Genomic DNA, 20,131 nt, shown 5'->3' with positions numbered 1-20,131 from the left:
AGTTCTGTATCCCATTCAAGTATAAGTGTTGAACATGTCAATTATAGCTATAAACATCTGAGAGTATGTGTGTTGCTGCATCGCTCTGCTGGCCGGCATAATAGAGAGTTGTGTGTTACTGCTTTAAATTAAAAAAAAGCCTTTTGGACTTCTTGGTGCCGTTGATCACACAGGGGCGGAAGTGATCCCAAAGAAGCCATGACCCCCAGCGATTCCCTCTGAAGAGCACTAGCCCTTCCAGATCTCTGTGCCCTCTCTCTTCTGGTTTTCAGTCATTACTTTCTGACCCTTCCACAGTAGTCTGTGTTTTGTTTTATGAATAGAAACGTTAGAGAGAGATTAAGTTTTCATCCAGGCACAGGGTCACAGGATGGAAGGTTTATGAAGCTGATACTAGAAAAGCATCTGCTCTCTGAGGCACCTTCCCTGAATCCCTGGGAAGATGCCTGTCACACAGTGGGGTTCTGTTCCCCAGTCACAGCCCCTGTGGCCACATGGTGGCAGTCAGACCCCATGCTGGAGGCCCAGTCTTGCTCCCACTGTCACGTCTCCCTTTTTCTCAAATGCATAGATGAATTGTGCTATCATGTAAAAGAAGAGCTGTTAACAGACTTTAAAACAAGAACGTCTGTTAAAATTTTAAACACCAGGTTATAGTTTTCAAAGCAGTGCTGCTTCATTTAAATATCCTCCCTGTGGAACCCTTGGCCATGAGTTTCATTTCTAGGCTGCCCCTCTGGGCAGCTTGTCTCCTGTGGCCCCACAGTAAGCCTGAAGCATAGGCAGTATAGACAAAAAGAGAGGCCCTTGCCCTCAAGCTGGTAGCTATAGTTTCTGAGATCTGTTGATGAAGAATTTCAGGAATGTTTTTCCACATCGGTGAGAAAATGAAGAAGCAGCATGTGTATTTCAATGATTTGTTACTTGTAGAAGCTTAGATGCATGAAAACCTGAGGAGTACACTATGGTGGAATACAGTCACCATCAGTTTGGGACCCAGCTCTGCCCGTACAAAGTGCCCCCCGTTCTGGCCCAGATGAGATCCAAGCTTCCAGTTCCTCTTTATTTCCTTCTAGTGGCTGCTCTGTTTGTAGTTTCCACCATTAATCACCATTTCTGCTGTTGATCTGGGCTCAGTTTACTTTAAATAAATTTATGCTATTGCCTTGCACCAAACTAGTTTGCCAGAGATTAACCAGAGCTCAAGAACAAATGGACATAATATTGCTCAGAGTGTAGTTACTATGGGTTTGGAATATTTGCATTCCCAGTGCTATTTTAGAGGAGGACGTATTTTTTGAAACTTAGTACTTTCCATTGTATTTATTAAATTAAGGGGAAATCTCTGGGCTTAAGTTAGTAAAAAGGAGACTTTAGATGATTATGCAGCTTGCAGTCCATAACTAAAAAATTGAGACTAAACAACATATGATCTGAGAAGAGATAAAAGTAAAAGCAGATAGACAGGGATTCTTCAAAGACTCCCATCCATTGCATGGTTTTTGTGATAGCACAGCGTCTTTGGTGGGCAGGCTGGTGCACATGGATTACAACTACAACCCCAGGGCCCCAGAGACACTATATTTAAGTAAGGGGATAAATGTCTTCCAGTTGAGCAATGTTTACCATAGCATTTAATCATCTCCTCCTGGCTAAACAGTAAGCCCGTGGGTACATGATAATACAGGTTTTCTGATGAGGACACATACCAGTCATTAAGCTCAGGCAAAGATCTTTCTTAATATTATCATGCCTTGTCTAAAATACTCAACTCTTGCAAAAGAGGTTAATTAAGAGGAAACGTAATATGTCATTGAATCTGTCTCTATAAAATAAAGAAGATTCAGTGTGAGTTGAGGGGAAGACAATTTTCCCGCTTTCTTGCTAATACAATCACCTGGAATTAATATGTTGTTTGTGTGAAAAGCAAAGGGGTCATGTTCTATTTAATATGAACATAAGCAAAGTCAGGTTCTATGTTAATGGGAGGAACTAAAAAGGTTAGGTCTAATTAGTAAGTCTCTAATACAAGGGGGCACTATTTGGTGATTTATATCCCTAGTCTGATTTAATGCTTACAGCAATCTGTGTGAGGGACATATCTAACCTGTTTCATAGGTGAGGACTTGAGGTAGGAAAACAATATCCTTTTAGCCACAGATACTAAGTAGCAGAGCAGTAAGTCAAGCCCAAAATCTTTGTCTGAAATATTTTGAAAAGAAAAACCAAACTGTAGGTTTTTACATTGGGTTTTTAAGTGGCTTGCATAAGAAAATAACGTTACTTATTACTATTTTGCAATTGGAAACATGCTAAGTAACATGCAAATACTAAGCTGTAGTGTATTAGCACTTCCTTTGGTGTCCTGTTTCCAAGCAGGACGCCCCAGAGGCAGGAAGGCCACAAATAACAGCTTTGTTAAACCTTCCACAACGGTCAAGTCCTAGTTTATTTCAGTTGCCAAGAGGGGGCGCTATATGCTTTCTAGAGTTTCTCATAGAAGCACACTTTTCCATCCTACCCCTGTCTATTTAAATAGTCCCTACCTACGATATCTACAGTGAAGTCAGATTTATCTTTTGGTTTTAGTGAAGTTCTGGCATTTGCTGAGATTTAGATTTCTCTGTATGAGCAAGGCGCCTGCAATTCTATTGTATTTAGCTGTGAAATGACAGAATTATAATAGTCAGTGGTTTCTGTGTGAAGAAGAAAAGTTTGAATAACTATCGTCAGATAGTCTTATAGGAAAATAATGTTTTTAAAAAAATGTGGAGAAGTTCATGTACATATGTGTGTTGAATAATGGAAGTCTTTATAAATCTGTTTTATCCCCCTCTGTTAGCAACAGATATTATACCATTTATATTCATGGAGTAGTCATCCAAGTAACAGGAGGATAAGATTTTTAAGTTTTTAAGCTCCATGTACTTATCCCACTTGATTTTTTTCTTAAATCCCCACTTTAACAAATGATGTTTCCTAAATGATACTTTACAAGGAGGTCTTTACTGCATGCATCATCAGATAGTCTTATAGGAAAATAATGTTTTTAAAAAAATGTAGAGAAGTTCATGTACATGTGTGTGTTGAATAATGGAAGTGTTTTAAGCACTGTTCCTGTTGAATAAGCATTTGTATGTTGATGAATACAGTACTAGGGAATGAGGAAAAAAAAGATGCACTAGCTTGTCAAAGACTGGGTAATGAAATGTGAGATTAGAAAGCAGAGGGTTATTACATTAGTGTAGCAAGTACATTCTTGAGGAAGTTTGGGTTGCCAGTACCATCAGACCCATGTTCAGAATGGGTTAAACACTAATAAGATGTGTTATTTCATAAAACAAGAAGTCCAAATGTATGATCAGGGCAAGGCTGGTTAATTCAAGGGGTCAATGCCATCATCAAGAAATGTGTTTCTTTTCTGCTCTCAGCTCTGCTGTCCTCAGACTCATCCCTCATGATGACAGTGTGGCTGCCGCAGCTCCAAGTGTTTCCTACTCACATAGCATCTAAAGGTCATGAGAAAGAAGGTCTCTTACCTTGTTACTTTTAAGGAGTAGAACAACCTGCTTATGAGCTTCCTTATCCCTAGCTGACTTCCCCTTGGCTGCACAGTGGCCTCTTAGAGTAGTGTTATTCTTATTCTATTATTATTATTATTGTTAATCTACTGGTGTTCCCTTCAAAGCTAGGCACTGGCCAGGATGAACTGAGTTACCATAATGGGCCATCATGACCAGGGTTTAGCCTTTGGGCTATGGATGGACTTAGTCTGTTTTCTGAAACACATAGACTTGGATGATTGAATAAAATTAAAGTTATGTTAGCAGGAATCCTGTTAGAAATGACTGCAGGTAAGCAGTCAATATTGTCTCTTCAGAATTATCAGAACCGTGCTAGAAAAGCAGATAGAAAAGTGTGTCCTCATTTTTACTTTCTGAGTCGAAAGAAAAATGCCAGGCTGGGACTGCTTAAAGAGTTCTATTGACTTAAGTCCTGTCAGACTATGTGTGACTAAAGACAATAAAACTATTTAGATCTAGATCACCGCTAACTTAGTAATGTCCTCTTCTTCAATTCCCAGGGGGACTTCCTTTACATAATGTGCACTTCCTTTGCTTTGGGGGGTGCATGGAGAGGGTGTTGAGGGCTGGATAATCACTTGTGTCTTCATGGTTGGTGTCTGGGGATTATCCAGCCACTATTTATTGTTTTCACAAAATACGGAGCTAGAAACTGTTCTACTACCTCCACTCCATTAAATAGTTAGAAAATTAATGTCATCTCTAGAACCCCAGGCACCTACCTCCTGACCCCATGCAATACTGCACTGGACAGCCTAATAATCTGAATATGTGCAATGCCCATTGCTCTTCTTCCTGAAGGTAGCTCTTTGTGCATACAGTTTCAACTCTTACCTGCTTATATAAGGTGTAAAAACTTACCCACTACCTGCACTGGGGACCCCAAGTGTTCCTTGTGTGTGTATAGTAAGTAGGTGAGTCCCCGTCATCGCAGATAACCAGAGCTCTTCTCTTGCCTGTCCTCAGGGAGATGCACATCAGCTCCTCCAGCACCATGACTTCTGAGAGTCAAGATCCTTCTTCAGGGGACCCCACAGTCAGCGCACTTCAACAGCAGCTGTTACTCTTGATGGCTCGAAGGACCCAGTCAGAAAACCCCCGGGTATGTTTCAGCATCACTGTTTGTGAATGTTCCAGAAGCAGGAATCTTGGGCCTTTGTCCAGGTTGTATTACCTAAGAGAATTAGTCAGGTCTTGTCCTGAATTTTACTTTGCTGGGTTGTGGATAGCTCACTAGCATGGTGGTCTACTGAGTGAACATGAAAAAAGCCATTTAAATGATAAGTAACCTTCTCTTGGTATTAACAGGGTTACCACTGTCTTAATTGCTCTTCCAAACACATTAGAAATCCATTTACATTGATCTTTGGTTGCTGGGATACACAAATCCCACAGAGCTCACATGGTTAGGATGCCTTTCTTTCCCCATGGCTTGGAAAATATCTGGATTTTTATTATTTATTATGGCCTTATATATTAAGCAGTCAGAGATTCTCAAAGAGAATCTTGAATTGAAGGGAGGCTTTATTCTTGGAGCAAATGGCATTATCATCAAAGGGCTTCCAAGATGAAGCTTCCTGTTATTTACTGAGAGAACTTCTCAATGTTTGTTTACTTATTCAGTACACCCTTAATGAGGCTCTGTGAGAGGCAGAGCAAAGAATTCAAAGCAAAAGAAACATGGGAGGTAAGGCATAAAACTGGACATGAACTTAGAGCTATAGTTCAACCAAGGCATTTTGGAGAAAGAAGATGGAGAAGCTCCTTCATATAGACCTTGAGGAAAGGTGGATTTCAGCTGGCACAGGTTAAGGGAACTGGCTATGGATGGGATACTGTCAAGTTAACGTGATGTTTCCTTATTGCTGTATTCACCTTTCTCCTGGCCATCTTTTGAGTTCTTCTGGAGAACCTCACCTATGAAAAAAACAATACAGTTTTATATTTGTTTTCATGATTGCTTAACCAAATTTTTCCAAAAGATTCTTGGTGGTATAGTGGGTTGCAATTTATACACTATTGGTCAGATGTGCAAAAAAATGATGTTATCTTCTAAGTGATGGCATTTTCCTCTGAAATCTTTAACTTCCTTACTAGGTGGGTAAGGGGTGGGAGGGGTGGGTAGGGAGGACATAAATGTGTCAATCAGCCCTTTCCAGCTCCAAGGAGTTTTGGTGCAAACAAGCATTCAGTGAACTTAAAAAAAAAGAAATCAGTCTTTATGGCATTCAGCCTTGCCTCCTGTCTGTTCTAGGGTCTCTGGGTACAGGAAGAAGCTTTCCTCGACCCAGGGAGGCAGGTGGAAGTGGGTGGGTGCCTCTGGGGCCCGATCATGGCTGAGATGCCTGCCACCATCCTGGTCACTGGGTGTGCGTGGTGGTGCCTGCAGAGGGATGGCTGTTCCTGCCCACGTAAGGGCCCAGTGCTGGGGTCTAACCCTGCCATCACCCCCGAGCTCTGAGGACCCTGCATTCTGCAGCCTCTTCCACTCCACCAGGATCTTTGGGTTCACCGTTATTTTCTGTCCCTCCATGTGCTCCAGTGGGCCCAGGCCCCAGCTACATCCATCACACTCGGTGCCCTGTGCCCAGCCCCACCTTACCTTCCAGTTCTAGGTCCTACCACAAGCCCTTCAGAATGTGGGTTTTCTCTGAGTAACTTGCATTTTCTCTAACACAGACCCAGGGAAGCTTCAGCTCCCTACCACCCTTCCCTGCCTCCAGAATGTCCATGTTGTATCTCTAAGAGAGGAAGATTATATTAAAGTATCCAGATGGTTTGGGAAGATGTGAATGTCATTGATTCCATGAGTGGCAGAGCCACAGGAAAACTAGGAACTTTGGATTATCAAAGATGTAAATCCATTGATTTAATATCTCAAAAACATCTCAGGTAGAGCAGAAACTTGGAAATAACTAAATGTTGCATGGATAAATCAGAAAGAGTCATGCCATTTACGTTTAATTTCCATAAATGGCATGATTATGAAAATCAGCATATAAAAAACTAAATTCATTTGTAGTGTTTCATTTTAATCATTTAACCAAATCATTGACAAACCTCAACCTTTTTAACTTTAAGTAAAACTTAAAATTTTAAGTATACAAGTGGAAAAGTGAAGACTGCTATCCAGGCTTATATTTAGACCCTGAGTAAATATTTACAAAGGTCTCATATCAGAAAAAAATTCTTTAGGTCTATTACCTAATTTTCCAAATTTAACTGATATCACCAGGGAATTAGATTAGGTTTTGACCACAAAATAAAAATTAAGGTGGTTTCCTACTTGTTATCCCCCACATATTTAGTGAAGGCTTACTCTACCTTCAGCCCTGTGCTAGGGGTGGGCTATAGTGGCCAAGAGACTCAGTCCCTGTCTTCAGGCAGTGTAACAACTGGTTCACCAGTTCAGCTCTGTATGACGGAGATTATGGTCAGGATGACTCAGGTGCTGTGGGGCATAGAAGTCCTAGGCCAAGATGCAGGGGATCAGGGAGGTTTCCTTGATGAGTGACGTCTCAGCTGAAGTGTAGAGGATGAGTTGAAGTGAGGCAGCAAAACAGCCCGAGGTAAAGGGTTGGAGGTGAGGCAGAAAGCAAGTGTGCTCACTTCCTGGAGCGTGGATGCATAAGGATGATGAGGAGCTGTTTCCCATGTAAGCCCAACAGAAGTAAGCAGGAAATAGAGCTTTTAAGGCAAAGCTATTTAATGACTTCCCTTCACCACTCTCCTCCCTCTGTCCTTCACAGCTGCCTGGGTGCAGCTGTATGTGCCGGGAGTCCCCCTTCCACAACCTTATGCGAACTGTTCTCATTCCAGCAAAGGGTCCAGTGGTACCCAGAAAGTGGGCCCAGACCAGAAAAAAAGACTTGTTTGGAATTCTTCTTGGCACAAATGAAATATGTGCACATCAAATGAAGTAGCCTTGAAAGGGGGGTTCTCAGGAGGCCTGGTCAGCTTCTTTTTAGATTAGGCAGATGAGTGGAAGAGGTTCTTTTTCATTTTCATGGCTGCGGAATTCAGCTCCCTAGAACAAAGAGAAGGATAAAGCTTGGAACACGCATGGGGTTGGTGAAATCTGTCCCCTGGACTCCAGATTAGCACTGTAGGGCTTAGAATATTATCAGTCACACTGTCACATTATCCATGTTATAAACCGGTGCTTCTCTGTACTTCAGTTTTCCCATCATGTACTTCTAAGCTCATTGTGTATATTTGGTAGATTCATTACCATGACTTTAAAATCCTACATTGTTTCATTATGTTACATAACTGAGCATTTGAGTAATCACCTTGAAACATCTTCTTTATTACATTACCCAGTTTACTCAAAGACAGTTTTGGACCCATCAGAATATAACATTTGCTGCTTGCATTTATCCTCACCTGGATCTGCCTTCAAGCTCATTCAGCTTGTCCTACATTTAAAATGATAGTTTACAAAGTACTTTCACATACAAAACTAAGGCTCTATGTAAGTCTCTAAGAGTGACATTATTATTATTGCTAATACTGGGGAAAGAATGAAAGCTAAGTAGTTCATTGGTCCTAAAGCGATAATATTGGTGAGGACTGCAGAAATGGGCACAGCACTGGGCCTGTCACTCCAGGTTAAAGTAAAGGGAGCATTTATATCATTAAAGAATTTGCCATCATTACAGAATTAATGAAAAGGGGGACTTCCACATTTTACTCTATATATTTCTGTATCATTTGTATTTTTTTGCCACAATGGTGTAGCCATGAACTGTTATTTCTTAAAATTCAAAACATTTTTAAAATACAAAAACCAGCCTTCTAATTTGTATGAAGTGCTATATATAATGTTTTATTAAATAATCCTTGTGTATAAGAATATTGGCATTTACTAATAGATGAAACAGATGAAACATCAATTATATAGATGAGATAAGGCATCAAATACTTTCATTTATTGAAAGTTTATCTTGACTTTAAAAAAATGGATATTTGCATACTTTTCATTTATCATGTTTACAAGCTCACTAAAAAATCTATATAACATCTACATGATTTGTTATGAATTCTGCAATTTTAACTTTTAAATAGAGCTACTGTTATAGTAGTATTCTATTTGTGTTTTATACTTTTTATCCTTCAGGGTATTGTTCATATCTAGATTTAACTAGCAATCCATTAGCATGTTGGGAACACTGGTTCTCTGCAAGGCATTGTGCTAGGCATTCTCATATTTGGTACACATTATCTTTATAGGAAATATCGGCAGTTAGGTATGATTTCACTTTGAATTTGCCATCAGTGCAGAGTGTCCTGTTCCTTGCGGTATTGGCTGGGTCCCACTCAGTGTTCTGTTCACTTTGTCCTTTGGTCCTGACTAGGATTTCTAGTTCTGCTTGCTTCCTCTTCAACAGCCCCTGCCATAATTTCTCATGAGCCCACTTCTGACACCAGAGTCGCTCTCAACTCCGCCTTCCCAACAGGGGGAAGAGCACATGGTGCCACATAGGACTATTATTTACAGTCTTCACTCTTCTACCCCTTCCCGCTATACTTTCAGGAATTTTCAAGATTCCACCCCCCACCCAAAAAAGAAAGAAGGCATATAATTTAAATCCACCTGGGTCTGTTCTGACTTTGCAGAGGTCCTATAGACCTGATCACTTGCTGTCATCTACATAAAGGGCCTTCATTTATAGTTTAGCTTTTATAGGGTACAATTCATGTTTCAAGGTTGTAAATTTGACTTTAAAATTGTTTTAAATAGCATATTATTTATAATCCATTATTACTTAGTCTAAACTTTTTTATCATTGTCCATTTATGATGGTTTCCTTTTCAAATTTGTTTTTAATTTGTTTTTTCACAATTGGACTCATACATGTTTTCTCTTGCACTGTTCTGCTGCAAAGGTGACTTTCACCTTACCAGTGAGGACTGCCTGATGCGTGGATTGGCCTGGGTTCTCTAGTGTGAGATTGCATTGAGAGACCAGGCTCCGGCTACCACAGTGCTCTTCCTAACGTTAAGACCTTGGGGAAGTAGCCCAACCTCTCAGAGCCTGTTTCTTTTATTTTAAATGGGGACAATAGCACTTATGTGGAAGAGTTATTGTGAGGTTTTGAGGATTAGAGATAATACAGGACAAATTACACCTTTAACAATCAGTGGCCATTATAGTTCTATGGAACACTTGAAGGTGCCATTGTTTTGAACAGAACTTTTCAAGTAGCCTGGGGAAGGGATGTTAGACTTTTGCATTCGTAAACGTTTTCAGTCTACCAAAAAATATTTCTGAAATGTACTATATACTTCTCTGCCTTCTTCAACTGAATATGCTAATCATTGTTTAAATTCTTCTTGGTAATTCAGATTCATGAGATGATCCTTGAGTACTATGCTGTAAATAACACATCCATATGGGGAGTGTGAGCAAAAGCATTTATTGTATTTCTTGAAAAGGGCTTTGTTCAACTCCCCTTGTTCCCCTACTCTTATTAATCTTTTTCTTCTAATAGTAGAATAAACTTGCAGGCCCGGCTTACTGGGCAGTGTGACATGGCAGCTCTTCAGTGAGGCTTAGTTAATGACTGAAAGCCAGAAACAGCCTTCTGATCAGCGTGCCTGTGCATTCCCATAAGTCGTAGATGTGAGTCGCCTTCTCCATCTCCCCTGAGTGTCCTCCCCTCTGCCAGCTCCTTCACTGCTGATGTTCTCTAGGAGTTCTGCCCTGAACCCTTTTACTCCAGAATCATCTATCTTACAGGCTCCCATGGCTCACTTCTCTCTCTCTCTTTCTAGACATATAGATATGGATATAGATATGTTTATATTTGTGTGCACATCACTGTTATCATGTCTGCTTTGCAAATCTACACCCCAGGAATTGTTAACCCCTTTAAGGTAAAAATTCTTGTCTTGTCATCCTTTGAATTCTCAGTATATAGTTTCTGGCTTATATAATTTGTACAAATATTTGTTGGATGAGTGAACAAATGAATGATTAAAATGAAGAGGAAAAATTTGAATTTGAAATTTGTATCAGAAAACAAGTGAAGAATAATTGCTGTAATTTACTTTTAGCTTTACGTTTAGCTTTGAGCTTCCTTGGTATTAAGGCAAAAAAATGAAAGTCTATGAACCTTACTGTCTCATAAGAGAAGTTGTTTTGGGATGATTTGTGTCCCCCCAAATCTGTATGTTGAGTCCTAACCCCCAGGACCTCAGAATGTGACTGTGTTTAGAGACAGGACCTTTAAATAGGTGATTAAGTTAAAATGAGATGTCCCTAATCCAATATAACTGGTGTCCTTATGAGAAGAGATCAGAATGCAGATACACACAGAGTGATGGCCATGTGAGGACACAGGGAGAGTGAGATTCAGCCATCAGTATGCCAGGAGAAACTATCCTTGCCCACGCTGTGATCTTGGACTTCCAACCTCCAGAACTGTGGGAACATAAGTGTCTGTTGTTTAAGACCCCAGTCTGTTTCTTTGTTATGGCAGCCTGAGCAGACTGCCACAGAAGTCAAATAATTTTTTCTTTGCATGAAATTCTGAGATGATTTTTAAACAAGGGTTTTCATTTAAGTGGCAATAAATTACATAATCTTAATAACTTTTGCAAAAGATGTAGACATAGTTTTCATGTGATTTATTTTTATACTGACCTTCCCTAACAGCAAAGGGTATAATACTAAACCTTGACTTAAGTAGAGCATTTTATTAACAATTCATAAGAATGCTATCATCTTTGTTATTGCTTACCCTTGATCTATTTGTGCATTGTATGTGAATTCTCGCATCACAAAACAATAAACCGTGGTCACCCTGTGCACATGTTACTGGCGATCTTTGGCATGAAACAGTAAGGAACAGGATGTCTTTTTTGGGGGGAAAGTTTTACTATAAACCAGCAATTCATTGTCATTAAAAGAATATTCTGGTCTTGCTGACATGACACCAGGCAGTTGCCACTAACCTCTCTTTTATGTTGGAATAGAACCTGGAACCCAAGCATCATTCACAATCTCAACTTCCCTGTAATAATACACTCCGATCCCTCCTATATATTGCCAGCCTGAAGACTGCCTTCATGATGGATCAGCTCTCCCATGAAGTGTCTTTTGCATCAGTATTTTATTGTCTGAATAGCTTGATGCTCCATAAGCTGAGTCAGTGCATAAGTATCTGGGGACAAAGTGATGGCAAAACCGGCCCCTTTGGAGAGTTCTGCAGTGGTCTTTGGGGAAGGAGGTGTGCTGCCTTATGCGTGCCAGGCACTTTGACATCAGTGACTTTCACTGGATTAAAAAATTCATGTAATCTGCTCAAGTATAACCTTCCACTTTATAAATCAGAGAGAAATATGTGAGACCGTTAGCAGACAGCACCACCTCCAGGCTGCTCTTCTGTGTTGCCCTCATCCCCTTTCTGTCTTAGCTCCTTATCAGTCTCCTGCGTCTCATGTATATAAGCCTATATGAAATTAGAACCTATCATAAATCCTCTTTGGAAAAATACAGGGCAAAAACAAATAAAAATACATATTAGAATGATGCAGCAATTCCACATCTGATTTTTCCCCCATTTTTAAAATTAAGGTATCATTGATATATACTCTTATGAAGGCTTCACATGAGCAACATTGTGGTTACTACATTCACCCATATTATCATGCCCCCCCAAACACACCCCACCGCAGTCACTGTCCATCAGTGTAGTAAGATGTCACAGAGTCACTATTTGTCTTCTCCATGCTGTACTGTCTTCCCTTTCACCCCCCTACATTATGTGTGCTAATCATAATGCCCCTTAATTCCCTTCTCCCTCCCTCCCTACCCACCCTCTCCACCCCCTTCCCTTTGGTAACTGCTAGTCCCTTCTTGGAGTCTGTGAGTCTGCTGCTGTTTTGTTCCTTCAGTTTTGCTTTGTTGTTATACTCCACAAATGAGTGAAATCATTTGGTACTTGTCTTTCTCTGCCTGGCTTATTTCATCGAGCATAATACCGTCTAACTCCATCCATGTTGTTGCAAATGGTAGAATTGTTTTCTTCTTATGGCTGAATAATATTCCATTGTGTATATGTACCACCTCTTCTTTATCCATCCATTTATAGATGGATACTTAGGTTGCTTCTGTATCTTGGCTATGGTGAATAGTGCTGCAATAAACATAGGGGTGCATATGTCTTATTGAATCTGTGATCTTGTTTTCTTTGTGTAAATTCCTAGCAGTGGAATTCCTGGGTCCACATCTGATTTTATCTAAAGAATCTAAAGCAGGGAGTCAAACAGATATTTACACACCTGTATTCACAGCCTCACTGTTAACAACAGCCAAGGGGTGGAAGCAACCCAAGTGTCCATCAATGGGTAAATAGATAACAAAAGATGATATATCTATATCATGGAATATTACTCAGCCTTACAAAGGAAGGAAATTCTAATGCATGCTACAAACATGGATGACCTTGAGGACATCATGCTACATGAAATAAGCAGGTGTAAAATGACAAATAATTCTACTTCCAGGAGGTCCCTAGAGGAGTCAGATTCATAGAGACAGAAAGTAGAAGAGCGGTTGCCAGAGGCTGGGGGAGGGTGAATTCAGAGTTGTTCAATGGGGACAGATTTTCAGTTTTGCAAGATGAAAAAGTTCTAGAGATCTGTTGCACAACAGTTAACACTGAACTGTACATTTAAACACAGTTAAGATGGTAAATTTGATGTGTTTTTTTTTTTTTACTACAATTACAAAAAATACAGACTAGAAATAGAAGATCTGCCGGGATATGGGGCCACTAGAGAAGGCTTACTGATATTAGCAAGGAGATAAGCAATGGCCAAAGAGTGAAGGAGGAGGTAAGTGGGAGCTTTGTCTTTAAAGGCCTCTGTGCACAGAGAACAGGAGACAAAGAACAATGTGGAAAGTCTAACTGGAGTCTCTCCACTTCATCTGAGACCCCAAGAAGCTGCACTCTACTGTCAGGATTAAGAAAATAAACTCTGACATCCCCACTCTGGCCAGAGGGACTGCATGTAAAACTGCCCGCCTCAAACCTTGGTGTTGGTTACAGGGACAGAAATCTCTCCTAGGGCCTAATAACCACAAGATGATTTCCATATAGGCTTGTAGCTCTTATTCATACTGCATGCATGGACCAAACACCTCAAAGAATTTATTTTAAAATGTTGCCAGGTTGGTATTACTTCCATGTGCCTAGCAGAAACAAAGGTAAATTTTAAATGAAAAGAACAGAGCTTTACTATTACTCTTAAAAAATTAATATGAATATTCAAGGAAAATATGATTTAGTGAAAAGTTATCAGATATGCTAGAAAACATGCCACTATAAATAAGAGCCAGCAAAAATAAGTCAACAGAAAGCAGAAATAGACTCTCAGTGAATTTAGATTTTCTAGGATCAGATTAAGAATATGGATTAAGTATGTCTAATATATATAAAGACATGAAATTGAGTAAAATTTAAACATTTTTAAGTTTTACTGTACGTAGGTATAAAGATGGAAAAATGAACATTGCTATCCAGGCTTGTATTTAGGCCCAGGCATACATTCTGTGTCGGAGTTTGAGTTTGTGTGACTGTTTTGATGTCTAAGGGATGTTTTCTTATAGACATTAAAATGCCAGGGACTGAGTGCCAAATTCTTATATTCCTATTTCCAGCCTTGTGTGAGGCTCCTAAAAGTCATTCACTAGATATTTGTTAGACAAATCAATGAAGGTTAATTGTTTTTTCAAAACTGAATTCTTCTCCACTGAATTGGAGACAATCAGAGATTAATTTAGGGTTAAAACCTGGGATTAAATTTCCCCACCTGTTTTGTTTTATTGGTTTAGACGTTTTTCTATAAATATTTCAGGTTTTTTTTATATAAGGTCTTATCAGAGACTTACATATTGTCAATGAAAATCTTTTTACTCTTAGTAAAATTTATTTCAACATTTATCTCAGCATTACACTAAATAAGATACCTTTCAACAATTAAACCATCTAAGAGCTTTTGTTGAATGCTGATCTTTCATAAGAATTATTTTCATGGTAGTTTCTTGGCCTTAATTAACAGTGGTGTTTTGATATGTGTATTTGATATGAGTACCTAGTTTTAATGGTATATTATAACGGAATTGAAGTGTGATGGTAAGAAAGACCCTTTTTCTTGATCATTATCCTTTTCTTAGAGTACCCATTTTTATGAACTATGTTGGTTTACATTTCAGAATTTGAACATCTGCTTTTTATACATTTTTATTATGAGGTATATTTATGACAACATACCAATACAAAACCCATTCTCTGTTGTTTCTTTTGGTATCTAAAGAATCTGAGTCAGGATCTGGAAGACTCATCATGTTCTTCAACACAAGGAAAATTTAACCGAGAGCAGTTTTACAAGTTCATCATTTTCCCTGGCAAGTGGATTAAAGTCTGGTATGATCGACTTACCTTGTTGGCGTTACTTGATAGGTAAGCCACTAAGCATGCAAGTGGACAGATGAAAGACATGATGGGAGCATAGCCATTGCTCTTGAATGAAAATTGTTATGTGCTAAGGTTCTCTGGAACATTTTCAAGTATACGCTCTGCAAACCCAGAGTTGAAGCAGTAAGATCCTAATAACAGAAGAATTGTAATTCAGCAATTAAAATAGGAGGTAGTTGAATTGGTAACATGGCTTAGATTTAAGTTTAGCTTTGGGGATAATATTATGTATTGTTCTACTCACAGCTTGCCACATTTTTTAGAAATGTGTGAGGCTTCCGTATGAAGCACAGGGCCTGTCTTGACTGGGATGGGTCCAGGGAGATGGGGAGAGGAGGGACAGTGACATGGAGTGATTTCTAGCTGTTTCCTTTGATGATGATTCTACTTCTCACACCTGTCTGATCACACTAATTGGAATATTAGTCTTTCCTTTAAACCTTTTTACTCTTTCTCACCTCTCCTTACCACTGTTCCTCCAGATAAAATGTTGTGGGGTTGGAGTTATGGTTCCTGAGTGCAGAGGGAGAGGGGCAAGGTCAGGTTCTCTAAGGAATGTTGGAGATGGGACTACATGGGGACTTCCCACTTCTATGCCCACATCTCAAGAGTTACATAGGAAGGATTTCGATCCTCAAAGGCTGTGTAGTTCTGGAGTGTTGGTTCAAAAATTCAAGAGGCCGTTACTAACGCTGTCATCAGCAAATGCTGAGTTTCACAAGTTAAATGCCAGCCACTGGGGACAGTGGCGGGCTGGTTGCCTGCCTTGCTGTTGGTGGTTGCCCACTGACTACTTGTTAAGGTAAGGTCTTAAATGGTGTGATCACATACTAAAAAACTATAGTCGTGCAAAATTACAACAGTAAATTTCAGGACCCACAAGTCAGAGAATGGAGTTACAATGGTTTTCCTAACAACATGATGTTACCCAAGGGGCACACACTTAAGATGAACATTTCATACTTAAGTGAAATAATCCAAAATCATACATTCTGTTAGATGAGGCAGTTTATTTGAAATATTAATTTTTTTCTGTTAAAAAGGAATTATTGAAAGTTGGGCTATTTTGTGTTAACCCTTCGTATTACAAACACATATTTCTGTAGATTTCTAGGTTTGTTATTTTAAAATACATTCAGTGACAAAAAAGTAACTGAAAATATAATTAAAGTCTTTAAAAAGATGATAAAGAAGATTATTGTAGTTTTTTTAAGTTTATAGTTTATAGTTTAGTCACCTTTCTTGCATGGTGATTAAAATCACACTGGTTTTCAACTTTGTACTCACGGGTGACCTAGAGCCAGGACCACTCCCTTATACATGGGTCCCTCAGCTGGAGTGGGGAGCTCTGGGCTCTGGTGATCCCATGCAGGTCAGATTCAGTCCCTACTACTTACTAGTGTTGTGACCTTAGGATGGCTTTGAAACCTGTGCCTCAGCTTTCTATCTGCTAAATGGGGATAACATATACCACAGAGAGGTTAAGGTTAAAGCAACATAGCCATACAAAGTGTTCTTTAAATACTAATTGCCATGATTATAATTATTAACTGCAATGTGGCCGAGAACTCAAAAAGAAGAAAAATAAAAAAATAAGGTAAAATTAGGGTAGCCAAGGTAGATGATGTTAAATCCAGACACTGAGATTCAGGCCGTTAATTCATAGGAGAAATCACCCTCTACTCAGCGCCCATATATGCCTGCTGTCACTCATCTGTTAGCAAGCTTGGTGATCTGGTTTTCCATTTTGTAGTCAGTTAGGAGGGGAGAAAGCAAGTAGGTGAACCCTCAGCTGACAGCAAGGAAAGAAGAAGAAAAACCCAAAACACCAACTTAGAAAACATGAACAGCTTGGGACCTTTGCAAGGAGGGTGTAATTCCCAGGTGGGGCTGTGGGTCAGAATCACCTGGCAGCTTTATCAGCACACAGAGTCCAGGCATGGGATGTCACCACTCCAGCACGACCTTGAGTACAATATAGGCTGTATCATGGCACACCTCTCTAGCTCAGCTTTGTAGTTAGATCAGTTATGATCTGGAGGTCTTTGTAAAAAAACAGGAACTTAGCAATGCATTTCACACATTTTTTTTGCTATGATAAAATTTCAAAAAGCAGAAATAAATTGCCTTTGCTATTCCTTGGGGGATGTTGTAATTAAAGTCCCAAATGGGTCAACTTGAATTCCTAAATTAAAGTTTATAAAGAAAAAGTATGCATAATAAAAAGCAACCTGCAAGGGTTGTGCAGGAATGGAAGAAAATGGCAAATAGCAGTCACTGAAACTACACAAACCACATTATAAACTCCCAGAGGTTATGGCCCACTGCTTGGGATTTTGCAGCTTACTCTAAAATTCAGGCTTGATCTTCCTTGAAAATGCTTCCTATTCTCTAATCGTGCCTTCATGATTCCTATAATTACACCTCTGCTGTTTGCCTTTGGTTCACCGTCCATTCTATTTGGATATTTTTGGACTCATCCCTGTTCTCCTTTCTTATTTTCTCTTCTGTGTTACCACATCTTGTAAAACACATTAGGTTTTATTTTCATTTATCTAGTTTGTCAGGTTGGCATCTAAAATGAAAAGCTGCCCTTCTGGGTGTCATTTTATTGATTCACTCATTCCACAAATTAAACAAAACAAAACAAAACCCCAAGAGCTGTCTCCATCCTGGGCTGTGCCCTGGGCATTGGGTATAGAGTGTGAATGAGATAGACATGGTCCCTGTCCTCATGGTGTTTGCATTCTATGGGGAGAGATAGTCTAAAAGAGCAATTGGTGCTAGGTGCCATGAAGATAAACAGAAAGGCCTCAGTTAGAGGAAATGGGGGGACAAGGGACATTGATGTCAAAACGTGGTCACAAAAGCCTTTCCTTAGGAGGAAATGCACAAACTGAGGTATGAAATAAAAGAAGCAGCTAGCCACGTGACAAGTGGAGGGCATATCATTCATGCTTCTCACACTGAGACCATCATCCGTGTTATTATTACAAGAACATCTCTCATTTCTCCCATCCTTAAAAATCTTCTGGACCCACTTTCCCTCCTGCTACTGTCTGGTTTCTCTGCCCTCCTTTGCAGCAAAACTTGAAGAATCTCCTGTGCTTATTTCTGTTTTTCTTCTCCCATTTTCCCCACAAACCTATTCCATTCACTCTCTCCTGACCCAATACTCCACTGAGCTTGCTGACCTCGTTGAGGTCTCCCCTCTGACCCCACCATTCAGTGCTCATTTCACCAGACCCATTCTCAGCATTTGCTTTCTTCTCTCGGCTTCCGGGACTTGGCCTTCTCTTGGGCTTCCTTCTGCCTTGCAGGCCACCCCTTCAGTCTTTGCCCCTGAGCCCCAGGTGCTGCCCTCTTGGTGTTCTTTCTTTCTCTACCTTCGTTTTTTTCTTTGATGATTGCATTGAGTCTCAAGGCTTTAAATACTACTAGATAAGCCAATGACTCTCAGATTTATATCTCTAACTTAGACCTATCTCCTGAATTCTAGACTTGTTTTTCTTTCAGATTGCCACCTTATGATCACAGTCCAGCTGAGCCTTTTATCCCTGCATCATCCCAGGCCTCCTCCACCTATGTCCTCCCCACCTTAGCTGAAGACCTCCAGTTTCTCAGCTGAAAAATGCTGGAGTCATCATTGTGTTTTCTTGCCTTTCACCCCCACATCCAATCTCTCATAAGAAATTAGGTTCACGGTTTCTTCAAATGTATGTACTACGTCTTTCTACCTTTAATATTACTGCCCTTATCTGAGCTGCTTTCATCGCTCATCTGGGTCACTGTAATGGCACTGTCTGCTTCTACCCATTCTTCCTGACACAACAAAGTGAGACTTTTTAAGTGTCACTATTCTGCTGTCTGCCCCGCAGTGGCTCCCCATTTCACTCAGAATGAAAGCTAACATGCTCACAATGCCCCAAATTCCCCTGTGCTCTAGCCGCTCATTTGCTCTCTGACCTCACCTCCTGCTGCCATTACAGACTCCTTCCCACCCACACTGGCCTTCCTGGTGTTCTTCACTAAGCCAGGTCTGCCTCTAGGCTTGAGACCCTTGTGCTGGCTGCTCCCAAAGCCTGAAACACTCTGCTCTCAGATACTGCATGACCAACACCCGCAACTTTCACCCGTCATTTCACTGAGGCTTAGCCTGACCTTCCTGTTTAAAATTACAACAGCTCCCTAACTGCATACTCATAATTACTCTCACCTTGTCCTGTACATTTTTCTATTGCACTAATCATCTTCAAACACTATTAACTTATTGTTTGTGTACATTACTTATTTTCTGTCACTGCCCACTGGAAAGAAATCTGTAGGTTTACTCACTGATGTACCTCCAGCATCTAGAGCAGTGTGAACACTGCCATTGATTCTGCTGTGATCCTTTCTACTGAAACCTTGGAATCATCTTTATTCTTGCAATCTGCTCTTCACTGTACATGACCCCACTCAGTCACACAGGCCTTTCTGCCTTACTCTGTGGTGTTGTGTGTCCCATGTCTTTCCAGTTCCCCAGCCATGTCATTTTCCTAGGCCCTCATCACCTCTGTCCTGGAATGTGGTTATCTTTCTTTGGTCTTTTTCCTTTCCAGTACAAAATAAATCTTTCCAAAATACAGCCTTAATCATGACATTCTTTCTCTAGCAAGTAAACTTTTTTATTTCAGTATTTAAGTATGGATGCATGAAGAATGGCATGGCAGTAGAGGAATGGAGTCCTGGTGGAGGGGAAAAAGTGATGTATACTTAAACTTTGCTGAACTCACTAAAGAATACATAAGTTTTATGGACCTCAACTAACAAAATAAGTTTATGGACCACAACCAACAAAATATATTTAGCTCTATAAAAGAGCATAGTAGAAAATAAAAAACACGTAAATTTTCCTTTTCACCAAATACATTTTGGTCCCCCTGAAATTTTTTTTTAATCTTTAATTTGAGCATCATACTTAATTTTTAACTTGAGTATCATAATATCTGAGGTTTTCACAGTTCTAGACATCTCAATTTTATACATCTCAACTGCTTGATTAAAAAAATGGGCAAAAGA

At 39.8% G+C, this 20,131-nt stretch overlaps 1 protein-coding gene across 1 annotated transcript in view; it reads left to right on the top strand.

The window, feature by feature from the left end:
• The window catches only part of PCNX2 (pecanex 2), a 388,374-nt gene that overhangs the window by 117,102 nt on the left and 251,141 nt on the right, over positions 1-20,131 (top strand). The window contains exons 9-10 of the mRNA XM_057505727.1: positions 4,551-4,686; positions 14,910-15,055. Of these exons, the coding sequence (XP_057361710.1) occupies positions 4,551-4,686; positions 14,910-15,055 (282 nt within the window). The remainder of the gene's footprint in view (positions 1-4,550; positions 4,687-14,909; positions 15,056-20,131) is intronic.

The sequence above is a fragment of the Manis pentadactyla genome, chromosome 8, assembly GCF_030020395.1.
Source record: "Manis pentadactyla isolate mManPen7 chromosome 8, mManPen7.hap1, whole genome shotgun sequence".
Classification (NCBI taxonomy): Eukaryota; Metazoa; Chordata; class Mammalia; order Pholidota; family Manidae; genus Manis; species Manis pentadactyla.
Note: the sequence above shows the minus strand (reverse complement) of the source record. Positions and strands in the feature narration are given on the sequence as shown.